Genomic DNA, 19692 nt, shown 5'->3' on the forward strand with positions numbered 1-19692 from the left:
TTAAATTTAGATACACAGGTAATTAAGAACGGAGCTCAAACATCTTTAGTTTCCTTCAGCACACGTTTCAGATTTGGACACGAGGTTTTCTTTTTCTGAGAAATTAATGTCAGTTTCATTACGGAAGAGTTTTGTTCTCTTTTTCTTCAGAAGAACTCAGTTGATCACAGTACCACAGTGTGGTCATTATTGTTGTCATCTCCCACCCCCGCCAGCACTAGAATAGTAATTACTTGTAAATCTTCAGAATAACCGTAGAGGCCTAAATTAAGTGTAGCCAAGCCATCGAAAACAATATTTTAATCTAAAGAGAGGAGTACATGACAGCTATACTGCTAATATAATAAGAGCCTTATTAATATGCAGAAAAGGAAGCATTTTCTGATTTACAATAAAAAAAGAATGGGTTGCGTTGCATCTTAATCATAACTGAAATTATAACCGAAGAAAAATAAACAGGTAAATTCAATGAATGTTTCACCTAGAGGTCATAGCATTATAGAACAAATGTTTAAGGGGCCACTTCAGCCATTATTATTTTCTTTTATTTATATAGCGCACACAATTTACGCAGCGCTTCTTACAATACATATATTCAAGGGGTATGACAAGACGAGAATTGACAGACTAAGACAAACCAATACATTAGGTGGAGAGAGCCCGGCTTGCAAGCTTACAATCTTGAGCAAATGAGGTGAGGACTAACATAACCATCATACGCATTGTTGCGTGATCCACATGGAGAGTATTCCCCATAAACGGAGGCAATAAGGAGGCAGAAAAAACACAAAACATACTGATCCACCCAACACAATATTTGCCGGTAAACTGAACATGTATGAATAAGATATCACGCAGACTTGGATTGTTCCGCACTGACTTCATAAAGATACATGAATATTTCCATTTAATGTCAGACTTTATAAACAGGTTATGAATGTATATGATGGGATAACCAATTATACTGTATGGTTAAGCATCATATTTTGAACAGTACAGAGTATGTTATGTACAAAGAATTAGTATCGATTATACCATGAACCATCAGTGACACCTAGTGTTCAGAAGGTTAAATCACTGTAGCAGCCAAGTATATGGGAGATAACGCAGTGATGCAAGATTAATAGCGTTGTGTGTGTGTGTGTGTGTGTGTATATATACACACACACATACGTATAAAATGTATAGAAATATCTGTATATTTATTCTTTCATTGAGAAATATAAAAAGATACAATTGCTGGACGATGATGGATAACATCCATATTATACATACGTGTGTATATACAGACAGCGTGTGCCAAAGACCATCAGATGGTAAGACGCCTATGACAGAAGTACATTTGCTCTCCCAATTCTTTTCTTACATTGTTCCATGTCAATGTGCATAGTAAGATTAACAAATGTTATGTTTTTTACAAGGAAATCTGTCTTGGATTAGTCAATTCAGATGACAGACGTATCATTCTGTGTAGTATGTCAAGCAAAAAGTGGTCTTGTTCCAGTCACAATCACATGAACACACACCATTACCTTGGAATTATTCATTTCTTTGATAAACCCAAGCATCCACAGAAGACTGTTAATCCATGGAATCACGTGTATCATATTAAAATTGTATTTTAACTGCTGCAATGTGAAACTGTCAGATATTATAAGCAAAATTTCACAGAGTTAGAGAAAAATCCTAGAAAAAATAAATATAGCAGGCAGCAAACTTTATTTGACTTTTAAAACTGGATCGGTATCACCAGTTTTAATGCTAATAAACCAAACATTTAAATGTTATTTCAGTGAAATGTGAATATGTTAAATAGCGTCTTAATCATGTCGAAAAGCAAAGTGTATCAAGGTTTGCGGAAGCTATTAGGTTAAATATCAGCGGGTTTCCCCTTGAACAACGGTTCAAACGTTCAAAAGTTTGGGGTGACTTATAAATAGCTGTAACATAATTGCAAAAGGCATTTATAATGTATGTGCTGTATTTCTGATCCATTTCATGTAATTTTATAGGACAAAATGTGTTTTTCTTTCAAAAACATTTCCAAGCGAGCCTAAACTTTTGAAGGATAGTGCATATCTGCGAGGGGAGTTTTACGAGATCTCCCAAACTTCCTATGCATTATACAGGTCTAACTCAGACATGTTGTAGGAGAAGCCCACTGGGGTTCACTCTTGGTAATGAGTAGTGATATCAAGGAGTTAAAATGGTCAGCTCTCCTAATATACACCAATTCAATTTTGCATTACACAGGGCCAGCAACAACTTTCTGCTTGAGAGGTTCAATATGCATGGCCCTTCACAATGCATAATGAACTGAAACGATACACAGGTGTGTGTGTGTTTGCGTTGTGGACTGAAACATTTATCGTTTGCACTTTAAATATATACCATGATGTGGAGATTTGGATCAAATTCCCACGAGTGCTTCTATTCTTTTGGGAGTATGTATATACACCCCCCCCATCAAATTTACTGCATAAATGAGAACCCCATATACTGCAGGAGTGTCTCCGTATAGTTAAAACAGGAAGGCCTTTTCGTCCTGGTAAGCAATATATGTGAAGAGATTTAGCTCCATATAAGCAACAGTATTTAGTGTTAAGACCCACCTACACTGGAGTACTTTGGCGTAGTGGTGGGCTAACCATAATATACCCATATAATGTAAAAATCTCCAATTTTGTCATCTTGGGAAGGTGTTTTTAAGTAGCCTTAACAAAAACGATTGTTTGCAGCCTGTTTGATGTGAGTGTACCCTATGCACTGTATATATCTGTCTATCATAAAATGATATAACACGCATTCTATAAGAGAACAAGACTACATGATGTATTACAGAAGCTATACAAATATTCTATGATACATACCTTTACTTTTATTTATCATTTAGAATAATGTTCCAGACTTATTATTAGCAACTAATAGAAACTGTTATACAGAAATAAGTATGCCAATACAATTTAGAACTATAATGTGATAATGCAATTATTATTTAAAAATAAAAAGTGAAAGAGAAGATTTGAATTGAAACAAAATGCAAAACTCAAAATAAAAGTTAATTTACATTTTGAAACTCCAGCTAAGACATATTCTGCCATAGAATTTATTGTATTGTACAGTATGGCAAAGTTTAATAATCTTACTCAGGCCATCTATTGAACACAATGTTAGAGCGTCTACAAATTTAAGACTTTTCATCAAGACTAACAAAAACTGGGATTAGGGAAATTGGTTAGTGATAAAGTTGGAAAGTAATTTCCGGATCCAGTAGAAAAGAATGCTTGGATACTTTTTTCATTATCTCACAGAAATTGGGTTCATGTATAGCCACAAAGTAGAAAAAGGTTTTCTGAAATGGAGACAGTTTTGTACTTTATTATAGAAACCAAAGTGAATCTGACTGTACCTGAATCTTTGGTTATAATGGGAAAAATGTGTTTCATACTAAACAGATAAAACTAAACTGACAGCGGTGTAATCCATACTGAGAAAATAATATACAATTACAGGGATTTTGTCTCAAAAAGATGCACAACAAAGTCATTTATTTAATGGAGCAACTAAAATTCTATAAAGGCATCCTGCGTGGCGGCAACGACTGGTTCCTTATGTCAATCTGAAGCCAAAGATAACAGCGGAAAAAAGTTTTGGCTCTGATATATAAAAGCACTGATAAGTCTGTAGAAAGCTGGCCCTGGAAAGGGTTGCCAGAAGGAAGTCATTAAAAGGCAGTAAACAGTAATTTTTTCAGAGGGAAATCAATACCATTTTCCCTTTATTCTCAAGTGCTTTGGTGAAAAATCGTTCAGTATCTTATCCGACATTATACAAAAAATAAAATCTCCTGTGGCAAGCAGAAAGTAAAATGCGTTGGGAGCATTGATACAGGTTATTACATTTCCTGCACAATTCTTAATATTGTGACTGAATGGGTTCATTCACTTAACCTGTGACATCACATCAATAGCTAATAGTCCCAAAAGAGCACCTTATTGAGTTGACATAAAAAAAAATAAAAAATAAAAAGATTAAAAAGTAGATAGTGATGTAATTCATGAAAATGAAAAATTGCATCATGCGTGATGTATACAAGGATTATGGATTGTATTATAGGTAACGCAAGAGCTAAAGACTATTTTGTTCTTTAACCAACTGGTGAGTTAATGGGCTCAATAATAAATTCTGCCCAATTCATTAATACGATTTGGAGCAATATTAGGTAACTCAAGACTATTTTCTGTTACTATTCCTGAGATATACAGTCAATATTTTATTGGGGGGGGTTGCGGTGTTTTTATTTTAAGTACATTTTGCAGAACTGTCAACGGTGAAAAGAATTTGGGATAAAAATGTGAATTTAGCAATGTTAGTTTGCAATGAAATCATCCAGCTAAAACAAGTGTGTTTGGCATCTGGGCTAACTACGCTCTTCTTGGAGGAGAAGCTAAGCTGGTTGGCCCGTCATTAAATGAGCTGAAATGTTTCCGAACTTCTTAAAAAGGTGCTGTTGCACTCGAGATCTGTAGCATGTAAAGTGAGTTAACCTATTTTCTATTAACAACAAAAGGGGTATCTTGGAAATGTTTAAATTGCCTGAATTACTGCAGATTTTTATAATACTTCTCATGATGACCCTATCAGAGATTTGTGGACATAAAGAGGCTCAATTATAATTGGAACAGAATGCCAAGAGGGGATTGGAGTAAACCTCCACAGATGACCGATGTACAATAAACCCACCCATGGATATGGCATGTGAATGTACGAAATGGTTGTGAAAGGATATAAAAGCAAAGTTTTTAGAAAATTGTTCAGGGAATGTTACCGTGAAAACCTCATCCAAGGCACTGGATACTTTACACGAGGACAGTCTTTAGGTATGTATTTAAATTTTAAAAGTTCACTTCTTTTTTTGAGAATTTCCTAGCAATGCTTAATCTCACCGAAGGCACTACAGTAAAGGAAAAATGATAATCTTCATCATCGGTATCTGGGATCTGCAATCACTAAAGTCGCATTACATATAACGTCCTCATTGGTACACACACAGTATGTAGCGAAGAAACCAACACTTGTATGAATGGGCTCCATAAAATATTCTTGTTTTTTTCCTCCACTGATTAATTCCCTGCAGCTATTTGAACTCAAGTTAGTTGATCTGCCTTTTTTTAAGCCTCAGTCTTTGATAACAATAAAGAAGAAGAAAGTACTAAAGTGAGCTTTGTGCAAACTAATTCTAAATAAATAAATATATAAAAAAGGATTTACCACTTATAATTGAGATGAAAGAAGCCTATAGTGCATCACAATACAGCAGCATTTATATTAAAACCAGATACAAATACAATAGTATACTATTGTTACAGATGATGATATTGCGTGTGCTTATAATGCACTCACATATTCCCTAAAGAGCGCGGTCACATCACAGATATGGGACCATCAGGTATCCTCAGTGGATGTCATCAAAGAGGTCTCACCTCTTCCAACTTCACCCAAAACAAATCCCTTCCCATTGGAAGCAGTGCAGTTTACAAGTGTTGATATCAAGCATAATTACAAATTAAAATAAATAAAAAAAAAACAGTTATTAAAATCATAACCTTTTACACAGACGGCTGATGGGCTTATTGATGCTTCAGATGTTCCTTAAGAAAATGTACAGTCAGATTCACGCCATATAATAGCGAGGATTAATGGTGTGGACACCTAGCACTTAAACCAGCGGCATTTGGAAAATGGCTTTGCTGACAGCTGTTACATTGGTATGGATTCTGACAGCTCCAGAAATTACTTAGCCGTGTTCTACGTGGCCCGGTATGTTAAAGGGAATGTGTTGTACCATCTCTGTCTATACATTGCATTTAAACTCACTCTTAGGTTCACGTGATACTAAACTGTCACGTGTGGCTTTAGTTCCCAAATAAGAATAGACTTAACACTAGAGGGATTCTGTGGTCATATACGACTGCTCTTGATATTTTATCAGGAGAAAATAAGATTTTCCTTTGTAACAGTATTTATAGAAGATGAATGTAAAGTAGCTATTTAATACAGGTGGCATAAAAGAATAACATGAACAGTCTGTGTATTTTGTTCTGTTATATTAGGATGACGTTCTCAATTTCCTTTAGTTAAGTTACTGCTTCATGGAAGGCTTCATAAACGTTGGGTGAGGTGAAAGTTGGACACGTCAGGATCGGACACTAATCGATACGCTAACTCTGCCACAGATCTCAGCTTATCCAATACAAAACACACAAGCTATAGATAACGTGGATAATTTAATTTCTGAAAGCTGTGAATGCGACAGTTAGAAAAATACCAGGACTGTCTTGATTTGAGTTAGGTGGCTGTGATATTACCATTGTGACAATGAGAAAACGGAAAGAAAGTGGCGGCGGAACCTCAGCTATGGAGTCTCTGGACAGACATTAAACACAATCAAATCGCTCTGTCCTGCCATCTGCCAGGCACTTTCACCAAACTCCCCTCTTTAAACTGCTCGTGATTGTCTTTTGGGGATCACATAACATATCCTTGAGCTCTGAACCGGTAATTGACAAAATGTTGGCATCTAAAGGCATTCTGCATGTACAAAAATATGCATTATCTACTTATATTTACGGGTGGTAAATTTTACATTTTAGACACACACACACACGAACACACACAGAACAAATATATCAAAATCTTACTAAATCATGCTTAGAGCAGTGAAGGAGGTATAAGAAAGGAAAACTATTTAGTACAAAATTTTCACAGGTGACAAATTCACTGAGATTACTTACTTTTAATATATTTTGTGTCTCGTTCCATTTGTTTGTCCATTCTTTAGTTAATTCTTTTACCTGGAAATCAAGAAAATGTATCTTTCAGCATCTCGCACTCATCAACACATATAATGAATCCCACAGATCGTATTACATACAATACTGTTAAAGATTTTGGGGTCGCTTGGATGTTTTCATGGAAAACAAGAACATTTCTAGCTGTAACACAATTGCATAAGGGTTTTCTAAAGATTAATTAGGCTTTTAAACTGAAATGTGGAGTAATGGGAGTGATAAAGGCCTCTGCACGCCTATGAAGATATTCCATTAAAAATCAGCCATTTCCGGCTACAATACTAATTTATAACATTATCAACGTCTGCACTGTTTATTTGACAAAATGTGCTTTTCTTTAAGAAAAGAAAAAAATCTAAGTGACCCCAAACTTTTGAATGGTCATGTAGGACAATGGGCACCTTAAATAATTTTGAGATCAGTAAACATATTAAAGCGGGTCTGTCCGGACACCTGCAGGGGTATAGGGATCACTGACACACACGGGCACAGGGAGAAAACATTGCAAAGTGTGTAACATGATGTATTAGGGAAAACTCTGGGTGGAAGCAGTTTTTTCTCAACAAAAAATTTCTGCAGCTCTTTCCCATTTTAGAATATGGGTACATTTTCAAGAAACCTTTATGGGTGGACACCGCCACACTATATGTTTAAGCATTGCTGTTCTCAGCACCATTAAACGATATGTAAGAAGCTGCATGTCTCACCACGTTCTTAAGGTTCAACTCCAATGACCCTTTGCCAATTGTAGCTATTAATTCAATGTATTGCTGTGCTAAGGTAACCAACATTAAACCAGCGTCATGGAACCTGCAGTGCTGACGCTGACAAAATCCAACTCCAGTTTTCCATGACATTTAGCATCCATTAACAACTGGAGCACTGAAGCTTATCTAGCCCCTATGAACTAGAATGATGCAGACCAGTTCCAGATTGAAGAAGTCATACAGTTTTAATGCCTCAAAGCGTTAATATTTTATAATTTCAGCAACCGCTTTTTTTGGCAAGCAGGCGAAGTGACTCTTAAAAAGCAAGAGCAACAGGAATTCCCCACACAAATTAGCGAGCGCTAAAGTAAGAAAGCCAATGTTGATGAGCGATCGGTCCCTTAGGCTCAATATCACTAGATTGCTTTGTAAAACTGAACTATAACTTTCAGATGGTGTCGATATACTCTGACGTACCAGCATATTGAAATTAGTTCAACTACATTATCAATCAATGTGCAAAAGACATTTAGTGGCTTATAAGCATCGCATACAGGTTTATACTAATATGCACTTCAAGGAATACAAATCTTCATATTATTCTATTCCACGGTTGTTTCACCAAATACTTTACTTGCAATAAAAAAAAATCCAGAATCTATGTCTATATGTAAATGGGTAATGCTACAGTCAAGTGATAGATCAGACCATTATGCATAACGAGATCTAATATTTTCTAAAAGTAAAAAAAAAAAAAAAATAAATAAAAAAAAGAGGGGAAAAAAATACTTAATACTCACTCTGGCCTCGTTCTGTTGGAGTTTTTCTTCCATACTTAAAGCTGTTGGCGAATCCAATAGCGCAATCTTAAAAGAAAATTGTATTTGTGTAAGTCATCTGTAAACAAATTATAAGTACAGGTGTGTGTGTATATAAAGCGAGTTGGGGTCACTTAATAGCAAGCTTGACAATATGTAGGAGAGTATAAAGTAAGACACATGGATTTAAAAAGAACCAAACTTCTACAACAGCTCCATCTGCAATGCAAGATTACCAAATGAAACCAGCCACAAAATTAGGGACAGCTACATATACCGATCACACACGTTTAGGGTTGGTAGCCCTATTCCCGGCCATAAGCAGATAAATGACCATAGTACATAAATGCTGGGACTCGGATTTCTTCTGATGGTCTAAAGCAGGGTTCTCCAACCATTCTTTTAATAAGAGCCACTACTGAAAACTCAACTAAATAAGAGAACTGAATTTTAACGGTCAGCGATATGTCAAGAGTGTTAACACATGTATTTTTGTATTTTCATTAATAATTTTATTGCATTAGTATAGATACAGACATCCTGCACAGAATGAACCAGTATTTCCGACAGGTGAAGGTAAGCTAGTAAAAGCAAAGCATTGTGCCATCAGTACATTGCAAAGTACCTGTCGGAGACCCCGGTCTAAATATTTACCCTAAAACAAAAGGTTAGAGCAACATCCCAGTCGATCTACAAATCAATTTAAAATCTGCACCATTTGGATCGAGAATCTCGGCAGAGCAATCCTTTCTTTTCCATGCATGGTCTTAATCTTTGTTGTTCAGATATGCAGTGCTAACACATTTTCAGACTGTCAGCACTTTCCTTCCACGTACACACCGACGACGCACACTGTCAGTATCTAATATTTATAGCCAAAACTCGTGTTCATTAAATGGAGGACACGGAGTAAAGGAGAAAGACGGGAAATCTGCAGTTCTGAGAGATCCATTATATTTTAACTAATTCAAACCGTTAGAAAGTAGAAACGTCTCAGACAAGACTGATCAGCACGGCTACGTTGGAATTAATCTAGAAAGGGCTCACCAACGTAACACAAATAAGACTACAGAGATTTAATCGTAGGGCAGAGATACAGAAAACAAAATTTATGGATGTCTCATAAGAAAATCATTGCAAGAAGGCTTGAGATGGAACGCCTCTGTTCAATTAGCCCGCAACTTGCCACAAGTTGGCTTATCATTAGATTCTATACACTTGCTATCACCTGGAGGTGATGTAGGTTTGTTCCGACTCCAATATATTTAATGAAAGAGATAATGATTACAGCAGAAGCTTGAAATGGATAGCATTGCTCAAAGAGAGTTAATTATAAGTTGAGAATAAAAAGCACTAACCTGATTCCCCTGAGCGAGCAGGGCTTTCAAGCGCGCTATTTCAGCTCGAAGCTCCCGAATTAGTTTGACATTAGCATCCTCATTAATGGTGGGCTTGTTGATGATGTTTTTGGCTCTATTTGCATAGCGAAGTGTACTTAAGGTTTCTCCATAATTGATATCAGCAGGTGAAATAGCTGGGAAGAAAGAATTTAAAGTCAAATTAGTCGGCACCTTAAGCTTCAATGAGGAGGAAAGCAGTTTATAATTTGAAAGTCAAATTGGCTTTAGAGATTATTAGAACCAGTACCCTGCATGGGTTTTTAAATTTCATACTTTACCTCCCACTAAACAAATGGAAAATAGCAGTGGATCAAAGACTTTCATATTGGTTTTATTTAAAAAATGATGAAATATTATTTAACTACTGTATGGAATGTGTTTCAGTGAATAGCCAGATATTAATTGTAAATTAACAATTTAACGATTTGATTAATGTCATCATTTATATTGGTTATTGATAAAAGCAAAATGAATAGCCTCTATCGAGACCTCTACTTACTGTAGCCCTGTTATTTAACTCTTTCAGATGCATTAAAAACTATTCTACTGTTCATGAACTGTCTCAGTTTTAATGAAAGAAACATCTCCAGTTCTATATATTCTATAAAACCAGGCTCAATTTGTTATATGGGATCTCTAAGGCAACATAAGATCATAGGAAGAAAACACAAGGATCTTCATGATCGTTCGATTCTTTTGTAAGTGACAAGCTGTGACAGCCAAGAAGCGTATTTCTGTATTTACAGCAAAGCATCCAAATAACAGATCCAAAATATAATAGAAATGTGCACGCTTACTGGCTATCATTATGGTTTTAGAGTTTCCTCCGAGGCTATCTTTTAACAGCCAAGTCAAGACGGAATCCCGGTAAGGCACAAAGACTTGCTTTTTCTTTGCAAGATGGTTGGATGCATCCTGAGATAAATCGGCTGAGAAAGGAAAAGAAGAAAATGAAATAATTGCATGAATAATTTCTTATTCCATTTTCTGTAAAACGAGAAAAAACCTTCAGGACATTTTTCTGCACTCATAAAATGAGAACTGGATTTTTAAATCATTTACATTTTGGAAATACGTCAGGTTCCAAAAACAAAGTAGATTTTTTTTTTTTAAGAATAACTTTATGTAATGGCCTAAGTAGCGAGGAAAGCGAGGAATGAAAGCTTTGGTTTGGGTACATACCTAAGGCAGAAATAACATTTCCCAGAGTTACTAGAGATTTATTAATGTTTCCTCCTTCCTTGAGCCTCATTCCCGTAGCACCGGTGGCATCAGCTCGCTCACTTCCAGCAAGATCCACTAAGTGAATCTTACTAACTGTTTCACAGGGCATTTCAGCATCAAATTTTGCCTTGTGGGAAAACAAATTAAAACAATTAAAATGAGGATGTTACATTCAATTAATTCACCACAGAGCTCTGTTGGGGGCAGCCTCATTGACAAATTATGTATGGGATATGATATACAGTAATAGAGTTGCAATTACATATACTGAGTATCGGGTTATGGAGGTGAATCAGGACAAATTCATTTGGAACGACAAGAAACAGTGGGTAATAGTCATATTGTGTATTTCAATCATATATATATATATATATATATATATCACAAAAATAAAATGTTGTTAAGATTTATGTTAAGGCCTTGAATGCAGTGTGGCTGGTGTAGAAATTTGCCATCATTGCATCTGAATATTACACACATGGTAGACCTGGAAAGTCATCATGTATCATGTATGGTTCAACAAGCAGAGGTCAAAGACCTTCACAATGTTAACAGCCCTCACTGAAGTTTTCTTTAAAATCACATCTGGCCAGGGCAAGTTAGCAGGATGTATATAAAACCAGAAAATATAATTTGTATGCTCGGAGCCACAGATATTATTCTACATCATAGATCTGAAGAAGTTGGTAGGTTTGCGCAAAGGGGCTATCTTAGCTATAAAGGAATTAAAGTTCTATACCTGAGTGAAGTTAATGGTGAAGATGGCATGGGACCTGCTGCTCACATCATTCATTCCAGTGGCTGCTGTCGTCCTGTTGATGTTCCCGGCATCCATAAGTTCTTCTACATCACTATAATTCTGAACAAGATGCTTTGACAAATCTGTAAAGATGGATGTTGAATGGCAGTGTAACTTGAAAAATACATTTGCACCACTGTGCTTGTGTGTGCATTAAAAGGTTGTCCAAGAGCTCCCCATTTATGAAAAAACACAATGTGCAGCTGGACCCAATAGATCCATATACTATACCTGCTGATACAGTTATCCCCAATATAAGATGTAACATGATACTCTGAAACTTGTAATATCCCCACATGTTTTATGCAAGAGTTATAGGTATGTAGCGTCTTAATGACTATATAAATAAATATAACTATATGATACCAAAAGCTAAGTGATAAGCGCACTTTAAAGACACAGACATAACTCTTGTCTTCAGTGAAACTTCACTGTCTCTGATTTCGGCAAAAATAGCACACCTCCCATTTGAAATGCTGCTCATTCTGCTTTCACACTGCTCCGACTCCAGAAAAACTGCAATGTATAAATACGTGTCGATGTGCAGAGACACACAGCAACAGGAGAAAGGCTTGGCAGCCTCTCAGAGCATGTTTTTTACATCACTGCTTCTTCAATTCCGTCTTTATGTGTATGCAAAATGATTAAAGTAGATAACCAATGCACCTACAAATAAGACATTTCCCTACCTTCAACATAAGGACCTTCCTTTGGGTGCTCGCGAACCTTCAAATTAAATGTTTTAGATGACTTTCTTCTCAGTAGGTCTCTCACTCTTTCATTGTAAATTTCTAGATAACTGTGGGAACAGAACAGAATCGGTGTTATTGAATACAAAAGTTTCCTTACAACTAAGAACTCCCTTATAATTGAAGCATTGTAGGATAGTGGTGTACTTAAGAGCTAAACATCACTAGGAACCATCATTTGGGAGGCCAGACCTTAACCATGCAAAGCAATAAAACCTTCCAGGCAGGCTAGTGGACACTTAAAGAGCCCAATCCATTCTGCAGGCCACCAGCTGGACAAGAACATTCGCTATCAAATGACAGAGGACATCTGAATGACCCTGTGCCTTCAAGACCTGACTGAAGAGCTCTATACTAATACAAGAGTACTGCATCTTAACAGTAAACAGCTCCCCCAACAAAATGCTGTACATGCTAGCTCTGCACATGTGTGGAAGGTACTCCCAATAGTTTCAAAATATTTTTTGTTTTTATTTCCTTTTATTTGCTAACCTGCCCCCCCAGTTATGCACATCTGCCCCCAGGCTTGCCACTCTGCCCCCAGAAATGCCTTATACCCCCCTATTTGCCACTCTGTCCCATGATTTGCCCCCTGATGGTGTCATCACTGAAGTTTTTTTACATGCTACCACATTTTTATTGGCAACATGTCTCTGGAGCCACCACAGATTATGTTCTTTAAAGTAGGAGGTCATCCCCGTATTCTATATGGTGCACTTTGTTGGTCCGGGGATCAATCAAACAGGGCCCCTGCTGTTTTCGGTGCTGCAGCACTTTGTTCGCTTTCTGAATCTGTTTAATCCCATGATTTGCACGTCAATTGTCATTAAGGAGATGCATTTCCGTGATGTGCCTGGCATGTCAATTGTCATCAAAGGGTTAATGTTCCATATTATGACCATTTTGGTTACCCTTACAAAAACTGCATGAACCAATCAGCAACTTCACAACTGGGAATATACATGCAGATTATATATATATATATATTATTTTTTTTTTAAAGTAAAATAAAGGAATTGAAAAAGCTACACATCTAGTTTATCTTTGAAGATGCCCTCCTCCTGCACTCTCACTCACTGAACTTCAATGATCTCAGCTGTCTTTGGCCTTTCTCGGTAACTCAACTTTATTCCCCTTCTGAGATACAGAGTCTGCATTTTAGTTTCCATCAGTTTACCACCTACGCATGGTTCTTTGTTACCACATTGAATTTAGATGGGGCTTGAGAGTTGCGTGTTGCCTACCCCCGATATTCATGGCAAATGTAACAAACTTGGCACACATTACCATTTAAATTGGTTTGGATCTGTATTCCACCCTGTTGTATTTATTCCTCCACAAATGTACAATGCTGTACATTATGTTCATTATGGCCCTTTAGAAAGACATATACGGCTATAATGTCCTTTATTGCACAAGCGCTGCAAAATCTAATCAATGCTTATCATTGCTAGTAACTATTTTACAGCTAAGCGTTTTAATTCCCTGTAACCTCTCTGCAACTCATCTGTCCACTTGGAAAAACAGCACTTAGGGGGTTTAATAAATATTCTGCACTTAGCATCGAAACAATATCCTGCTTTTAGTTATGTCCCTTTATTACTAGTGAACCACGTATAAAACTTGTTACACGGAGTAACAATTCATACATTAAACTAATTTATATTACACATTAATACTGAATAGACGCAATACTTAGTAATGTTTGTTGCTTAATGGATTTTACAAAGAAAGAAAAGAAAAATGGATGCATCGAGTAAAGGGGCTGTTCCAGATAGATGTTGTTTTACCAACTTTTTGTACTTCTATGGTATATATCTTAAATAAACATATTACTTGTTTAAAATAACATACTGTTTTGCTGTATTTTGTTGTTAGACGCTTAATCTGGTCTATCTGCACTGCTTTGGCTGACGATCTACCTAACCTATTGTTTCTTAATGCACATATAACATGATTCACATTTTGGACGCACCTGACTTCAGTTCGAAACGAAGCTTCACCCCATTTTGTCGTTTCAGATATTTGACTGAATAATCCTTCACAAATCCTTGGTATAAGGCCAGAGTCACCCTGTCAAGGGAGTAAAATTCATAAATGAGTGCATAAATGAAGAAGCAGGCTAACATCACACACTTACATATATTACTCCTTAAGTACAATATGGTGATTTTGCATTTAATGCTGTGCAATTTGCAGAGAAAAATAATCCCACAGGATTATTTCAGGGAGGAGTCTACATTTTTATATGGACCGTTTTCTGTTCTTACCCCCTCCCCCCAATAGGAAAATGCATATTAAATAACTCATGTACACTGAGGTCTAAACAGACTCCTGTCCGCAGCGTCCCCCGAGACAGCAATGACTAGGAGAGTATATCGAGTGCAGGGAGCAGGGCATTTTCCTAAGGGGTGGGGAAAGGGGTAAATGCATGTTGGGGGTTCTGCCAAGAAACTGAGGGGACGTAAACACTCTTCACCGAGCGCACAGGAATTGGAAAACCTTCATTCACACACTCCCAATGCACGCTCTCCTGCTGGCTGGAAAAAAATCTTAACATCAAAAAACGGCTAGGTGGACAACTTTAAGTCCCATGTCTAATTTACTCTATGGGTCACTTCGAGTGAGGTAGACACAAGTAGCCTTTGTCCCCCACATCAATGGCATTTTTAATATCACAGCACACTTTTCAACCAAAAGAGCAGTATTTTATTTGCGGATTTCTCACTTATTTCTCGCCAATAAATCTATTTAAATTCATTTTAATTCATTAAATTGCAGCAAGTTATTCAATTGGTTTATTAAAAAAATGGCTGCTAACCCATCAAGTACTCGGATGTTTTAAAAGCAATCAAGTATAAAAACAAACAAACAAAAAAAAAAAACCTACCGGGTTCCCCATCATGGTATAGGACTTGCCTGAACCAGTCTGTCCATAGGCAAACACGCAGGCATTATAACCCTCAAAGGCTGATTTTAGAACATCTGTTCCAAGATCCTTAAAAACCTAAAACAAAAAACAAAAAACACTTTTCAAAACTCAAAGTGTATTTGTACCTTTTTGTATTTGTAAAAACGGGCAAACTGAAAAGTCCCTATATGATAGAATATTTCGAGATAAACTACACGAGCAGGGCCATAAAAAGTGTGTGGTGCTTATATTCTCTTAGATGCCTGGAGGAAAGGTACACAGGGCTATCATCAACTTTACAAACATGGGACAGACGTAAGGAATTAAAATAAATGGTGAGAAAATATTAAAAAGTCATGTAAATAGAAGAGCTTCATCAGTGGATGTTATCTAAAGCTAAGGAGTGAGATTTAATACCTAGCTGCATATTTTACTGAGCCGCCTTTGGGGTATTTACATTAATTTAAAACAAACACACGCATTTTAGCTTTATTAAGGAAAGAAAAGCAAGATTACATTTCTAAAAGCAAAGACCAAAAGGTTTTATTCATTTATTTTTCCACATTTGCATTTAAAACCCGATAAGAATTCTAACATGTTAACTGAACAGCTACAAAATATAGTAAATGTGACTTGAATATAAATAACACATCTAATAGATAATGAGCAAGCAAACTCAAGAGCCTTCATATTGACTATATTTAATTTGTTTTTATTTTACCCTTTCTTGAGAGGCGAAGTTTGAATCTTTGCTGTCTGCTGAAAAGTAGGAAAAGTCATACGTGAATGTTTTGGTCCGTTCTCTCCCAGAATCTCCAGTGATACCATCTGGCAGCTGTATTAAAACAAATACCAGTTAAATACTCTGTATAAGAGCATTATACCTCCTTATTCTAATTGGATGTTAAATACACGAACAATGATGAACTGCATTCAACATTTATGAGGAAGGGGGTGTGAATAATTCAATAATCTTCCTTGTACACTTATTTGTTTTATGTCTTCAAAATAGGCCATTTTAACGTTTACCCTCCTAGTTTGCAGCCGCAGACCTTTTACTAGATAAACACTGGCACACCTAATTAAAAAAAGATCAGTCATGAAGAAGAGCGGCCGAGAAATTAAACATTTCCAGCCAGAATACACAGAACAGAGTGTTTATTTACTTCAGAGCACAGTGATCCAACCAAGCTCAGCCTCACATTAACTATCACCTACATGCTCATGTCTGCACTAGTTAGAAAGATGAGTTTTCTGTGTTCTAAAACGGTGTTTCTTAGAATGTCGTTAATATACCCCTTGGTACATTTCTGTCCGGAACGGAAAACCCAAAAGCTAATATCATTTGAAGGGTATCCGTTATTACTGGACAGACATACCCAAAGAAAAGATGCCCGTTAGGGGTACATGGTTAAAGAAATCCGGCAATTTGTTTAAAAATAACATCAACAAGAACATTATAAAATCCTGTTCTTAATCACAATACTCGATAAATAAGTGCTATTGATCCCCGTCTAAGAAGTACCCGTACGACCCCTTACGCTTTTTTTTTTTTTTTTTTACAATTAAAGAGATGCTCCTTAGCATATGAGAATGTTTATTTCAATCCACTAGATATTTTATCATGCACAATAATAGTTGAATGCCCCGAGAAAATGACTCCAAAGGATATTGGACGTGCTCATTAAAGTTTACATAGCTTGGAGGTAATCACAATAAACTAAGAAAAAACACAAAAAAACTTCATATTATCTTCTTTCAATGTAGAGCCCTTGGGTATCACCAACGCGGTTATATGCCTTAAAACCAAACATAATATTATACTTGCCTTTACATTGGTAATTGTTGTTTTCTTTCCTTCCATTTCAACAATAAATTTAGCCTCCAGATCCTTCTCCCTAAAGAAAACACAGAGAAAAAGTAATACAAATGATTGCATAAATATGCGTTTTGCTAGTTTTCTATATGTATACAAGCAGACTACCAGCATATATTTATATGAACCTTACACAACATGCATTTAATAAATTTATATTGCAATGTACGCACAGAGGTAACATAACTCAACGCAGAGTTCTGCAAGCACATTACTGGTTCTCTTTGATTTCCCAGAGGTCAGACACAGTTAGCGCTGCTATAATATTTCTAACACATACTCTACATCAGTCACACTCTTTCATCCATGTGCTGCTTTAAATGTTTGTAATAAAACCGAATTATTCACTATTGGGTACTATGAAAATGTTGCCGGCTTGTCAAAGTTTAAATCTTCATGTACGAGAGGCTGGAAGCAACATATTCGTAAGGAATGTACTATAGTAAACACGATGGGTTCTAAAGCTTGATGTGATACGGGTTTCTTCTGCTGTCCAGATACTAGGCCCTAGGGCTGCAGCTAACTACCGTATTTGCTTGATTATAAGACGACCCCCCAAATCTTAATATTAATTTAGGAAAAAAAGAAAAAGCCTGAATATAAGACGACTCTATAGGAAAAAAGTTTTACCAGTAAATGTTAATTCATTTAAACTATTTTTTTAATAAAAGCTATGATTGAGAAAAATATTTTGGTTTTATTTCCTTCTATTTTCCAACCTGCCCCCCAGTTATGCACATCTGCCCCAGAAATGCCTTATACCCCCTATATGCCACTGTGCCCCATGATATGCCTTTTAACCCTATTTGTCACTCTGGCACTTAGAGGGTTAAAAGGCATATTATGTGGAAGAGTGGCATATAGGGAGGTTTAAGGCATTCAGGAGGCAGAGTGGCCTATAGAGGGTTAAAAAGGCATTTCTGGAGGCAGAGTGGCATTAAGGGGGTTAAAAGGCATTTCACAGAGCACCCTGCCTCCAGAAATGCCTTATGCCCCCATTTAACACTCCCCCCCCCGCCCCACTTACCGGTACTTCTGAGTCTCCTGTCATGTAGCTGGGGCAGCGTGTAGACTCACGCTGCAGCCGGAAGGAGGCGTGGCTAGCAGCAGGGAGTTGTCTGCGTGCATCGCGCAGACATTCCCCGGCTGTCAGAGATCAGAGTTCCCCACGCCGGCGCCGCACCGGTGCGGGGAACTCTGATCTCTGACAGCCGGGGAATGTCTGCGCGATGCACGCAGACAACCCCCGCTGCTATCCACGCCTCCTTCCGGCTGCAGCGTGAGTCTACACGCTGCCCCAGCTACATGACAGCTGCACACCGGGGACTCTGAAGTACCGGTAAGTGGGGCGGGGGGGTTGAGACAGGAGGATCCAGATCCCCTGCAGCTGCGGGGGATCTGGATCTTAGTCGTCTCATAGACAGACTTTGCGGTCTGATTATAAGACGACCCCGATTATAAGACGAGGGGTATTTTTCAGGGCATTTGCTCTGAAAAAAACCTCGTCTTATAATCGAGCAAATACGGCATTATGCTATTATTTTCATAATCAACTCACGAAAGAGTTAAAAATGCACGGAATAGGCATATAGTTATCCTGAAAATAAGACATCACTAAGGATTAATTAGGGGCTGAGTCTTTTGAAGAGGAGAAATGGGCAGACTAGTTGACCCAAATGGGTCCCATTTGCCATCAGGTTCTACATTTCTACCTATTATGTTACCTTTCCTCTCAGTGGGTTTTACATTTAATCCGTTTACGTCATCGGATCAGTAACTCCTTTATTGATTTCATTTTAAAGTAATTTGGAACATTGCTTAAAATGTAAATTTGAATTAAGTACACATTATTAACTATATTATTTCATACAGTATTTTTATTAGTGATCAGTTCAAAACTATTTGAATAAGCCTTCTAAGCAATGAAAAACGACACTTCTAAAACATCAGGGATCCGTCGTTCTGCTTCAGTAAAGAAGATGAAGAAAAAGTATTAAGTAAAGCACTGTTTTTTGCTTCTCATTTATTTTTGTGCAAAAAGAATCGTAATTCTGACAGGGATCAACCAAGAATATAATACAAATTTAGACTAATATTACATATGAGTCAAATTAATTGTAACAATATGACAGGACAGCAGAGTGAATCTCTCTGCTTCACCACGTAATGATGATTAGCTGCCAAAATTCCTTTTGTGCACAGTAGCAAAATAACTAGTAACAGTAGGAACTTTCCTACTCTGTATTAAAGAGTAATTTTCTAGGTTAGAACACATGAAAAATATAATTTCCTTTCCTGGGACACTGTTAAAACTTAAATTGCAAATATTTCCGCATTATACGAATGGCCATGAGTGA

At 36.9% G+C, this 19692-nt stretch overlaps 1 protein-coding gene across 1 annotated transcript in view; it reads right to left on the reverse strand.

Moving 5' to 3' along the window:
- The window catches only part of LOC149303225 (kinesin-like protein KIF16B), a 120536-nt gene that overhangs the window by 90178 nt on the left and 10666 nt on the right, over positions 1-19692 (reverse strand). Inside the window, exons 2-12 of the mRNA XM_089481387.1 lie at positions 17288-17357; positions 16181-16294; positions 15439-15555; positions 14524-14621; positions 12489-12598; positions 11740-11882; positions 10959-11127; positions 10574-10705; positions 9735-9910; positions 8359-8424; positions 6795-6854 (exon numbers count right to left, since the gene is read on the reverse strand). Of these exons, the coding sequence (XP_089337513.1) occupies positions 6795-6854; positions 8359-8424; positions 9735-9910; positions 10574-10705; positions 10959-11127; positions 11740-11882; positions 12489-12598; positions 14524-14621; positions 15439-15555; positions 16181-16294; positions 17288-17357 (1255 nt within the window). The remainder of the gene's footprint in view (positions 1-6794; positions 6855-8358; positions 8425-9734; positions 9911-10573; positions 10706-10958; positions 11128-11739; positions 11883-12488; positions 12599-14523; positions 14622-15438; positions 15556-16180; positions 16295-17287; positions 17358-19692) is intronic.

The sequence above is a fragment of the Sceloporus occidentalis genome, unplaced genomic scaffold (genome assembly GCF_023333645.1).
Source record: "Sceloporus occidentalis isolate IW3139 unplaced genomic scaffold, rSceOcc1.0.p SCAF_15, whole genome shotgun sequence".
Lineage (NCBI taxonomy): Eukaryota > Metazoa > Chordata > Lepidosauria > Squamata > Phrynosomatidae > Sceloporus > Sceloporus occidentalis.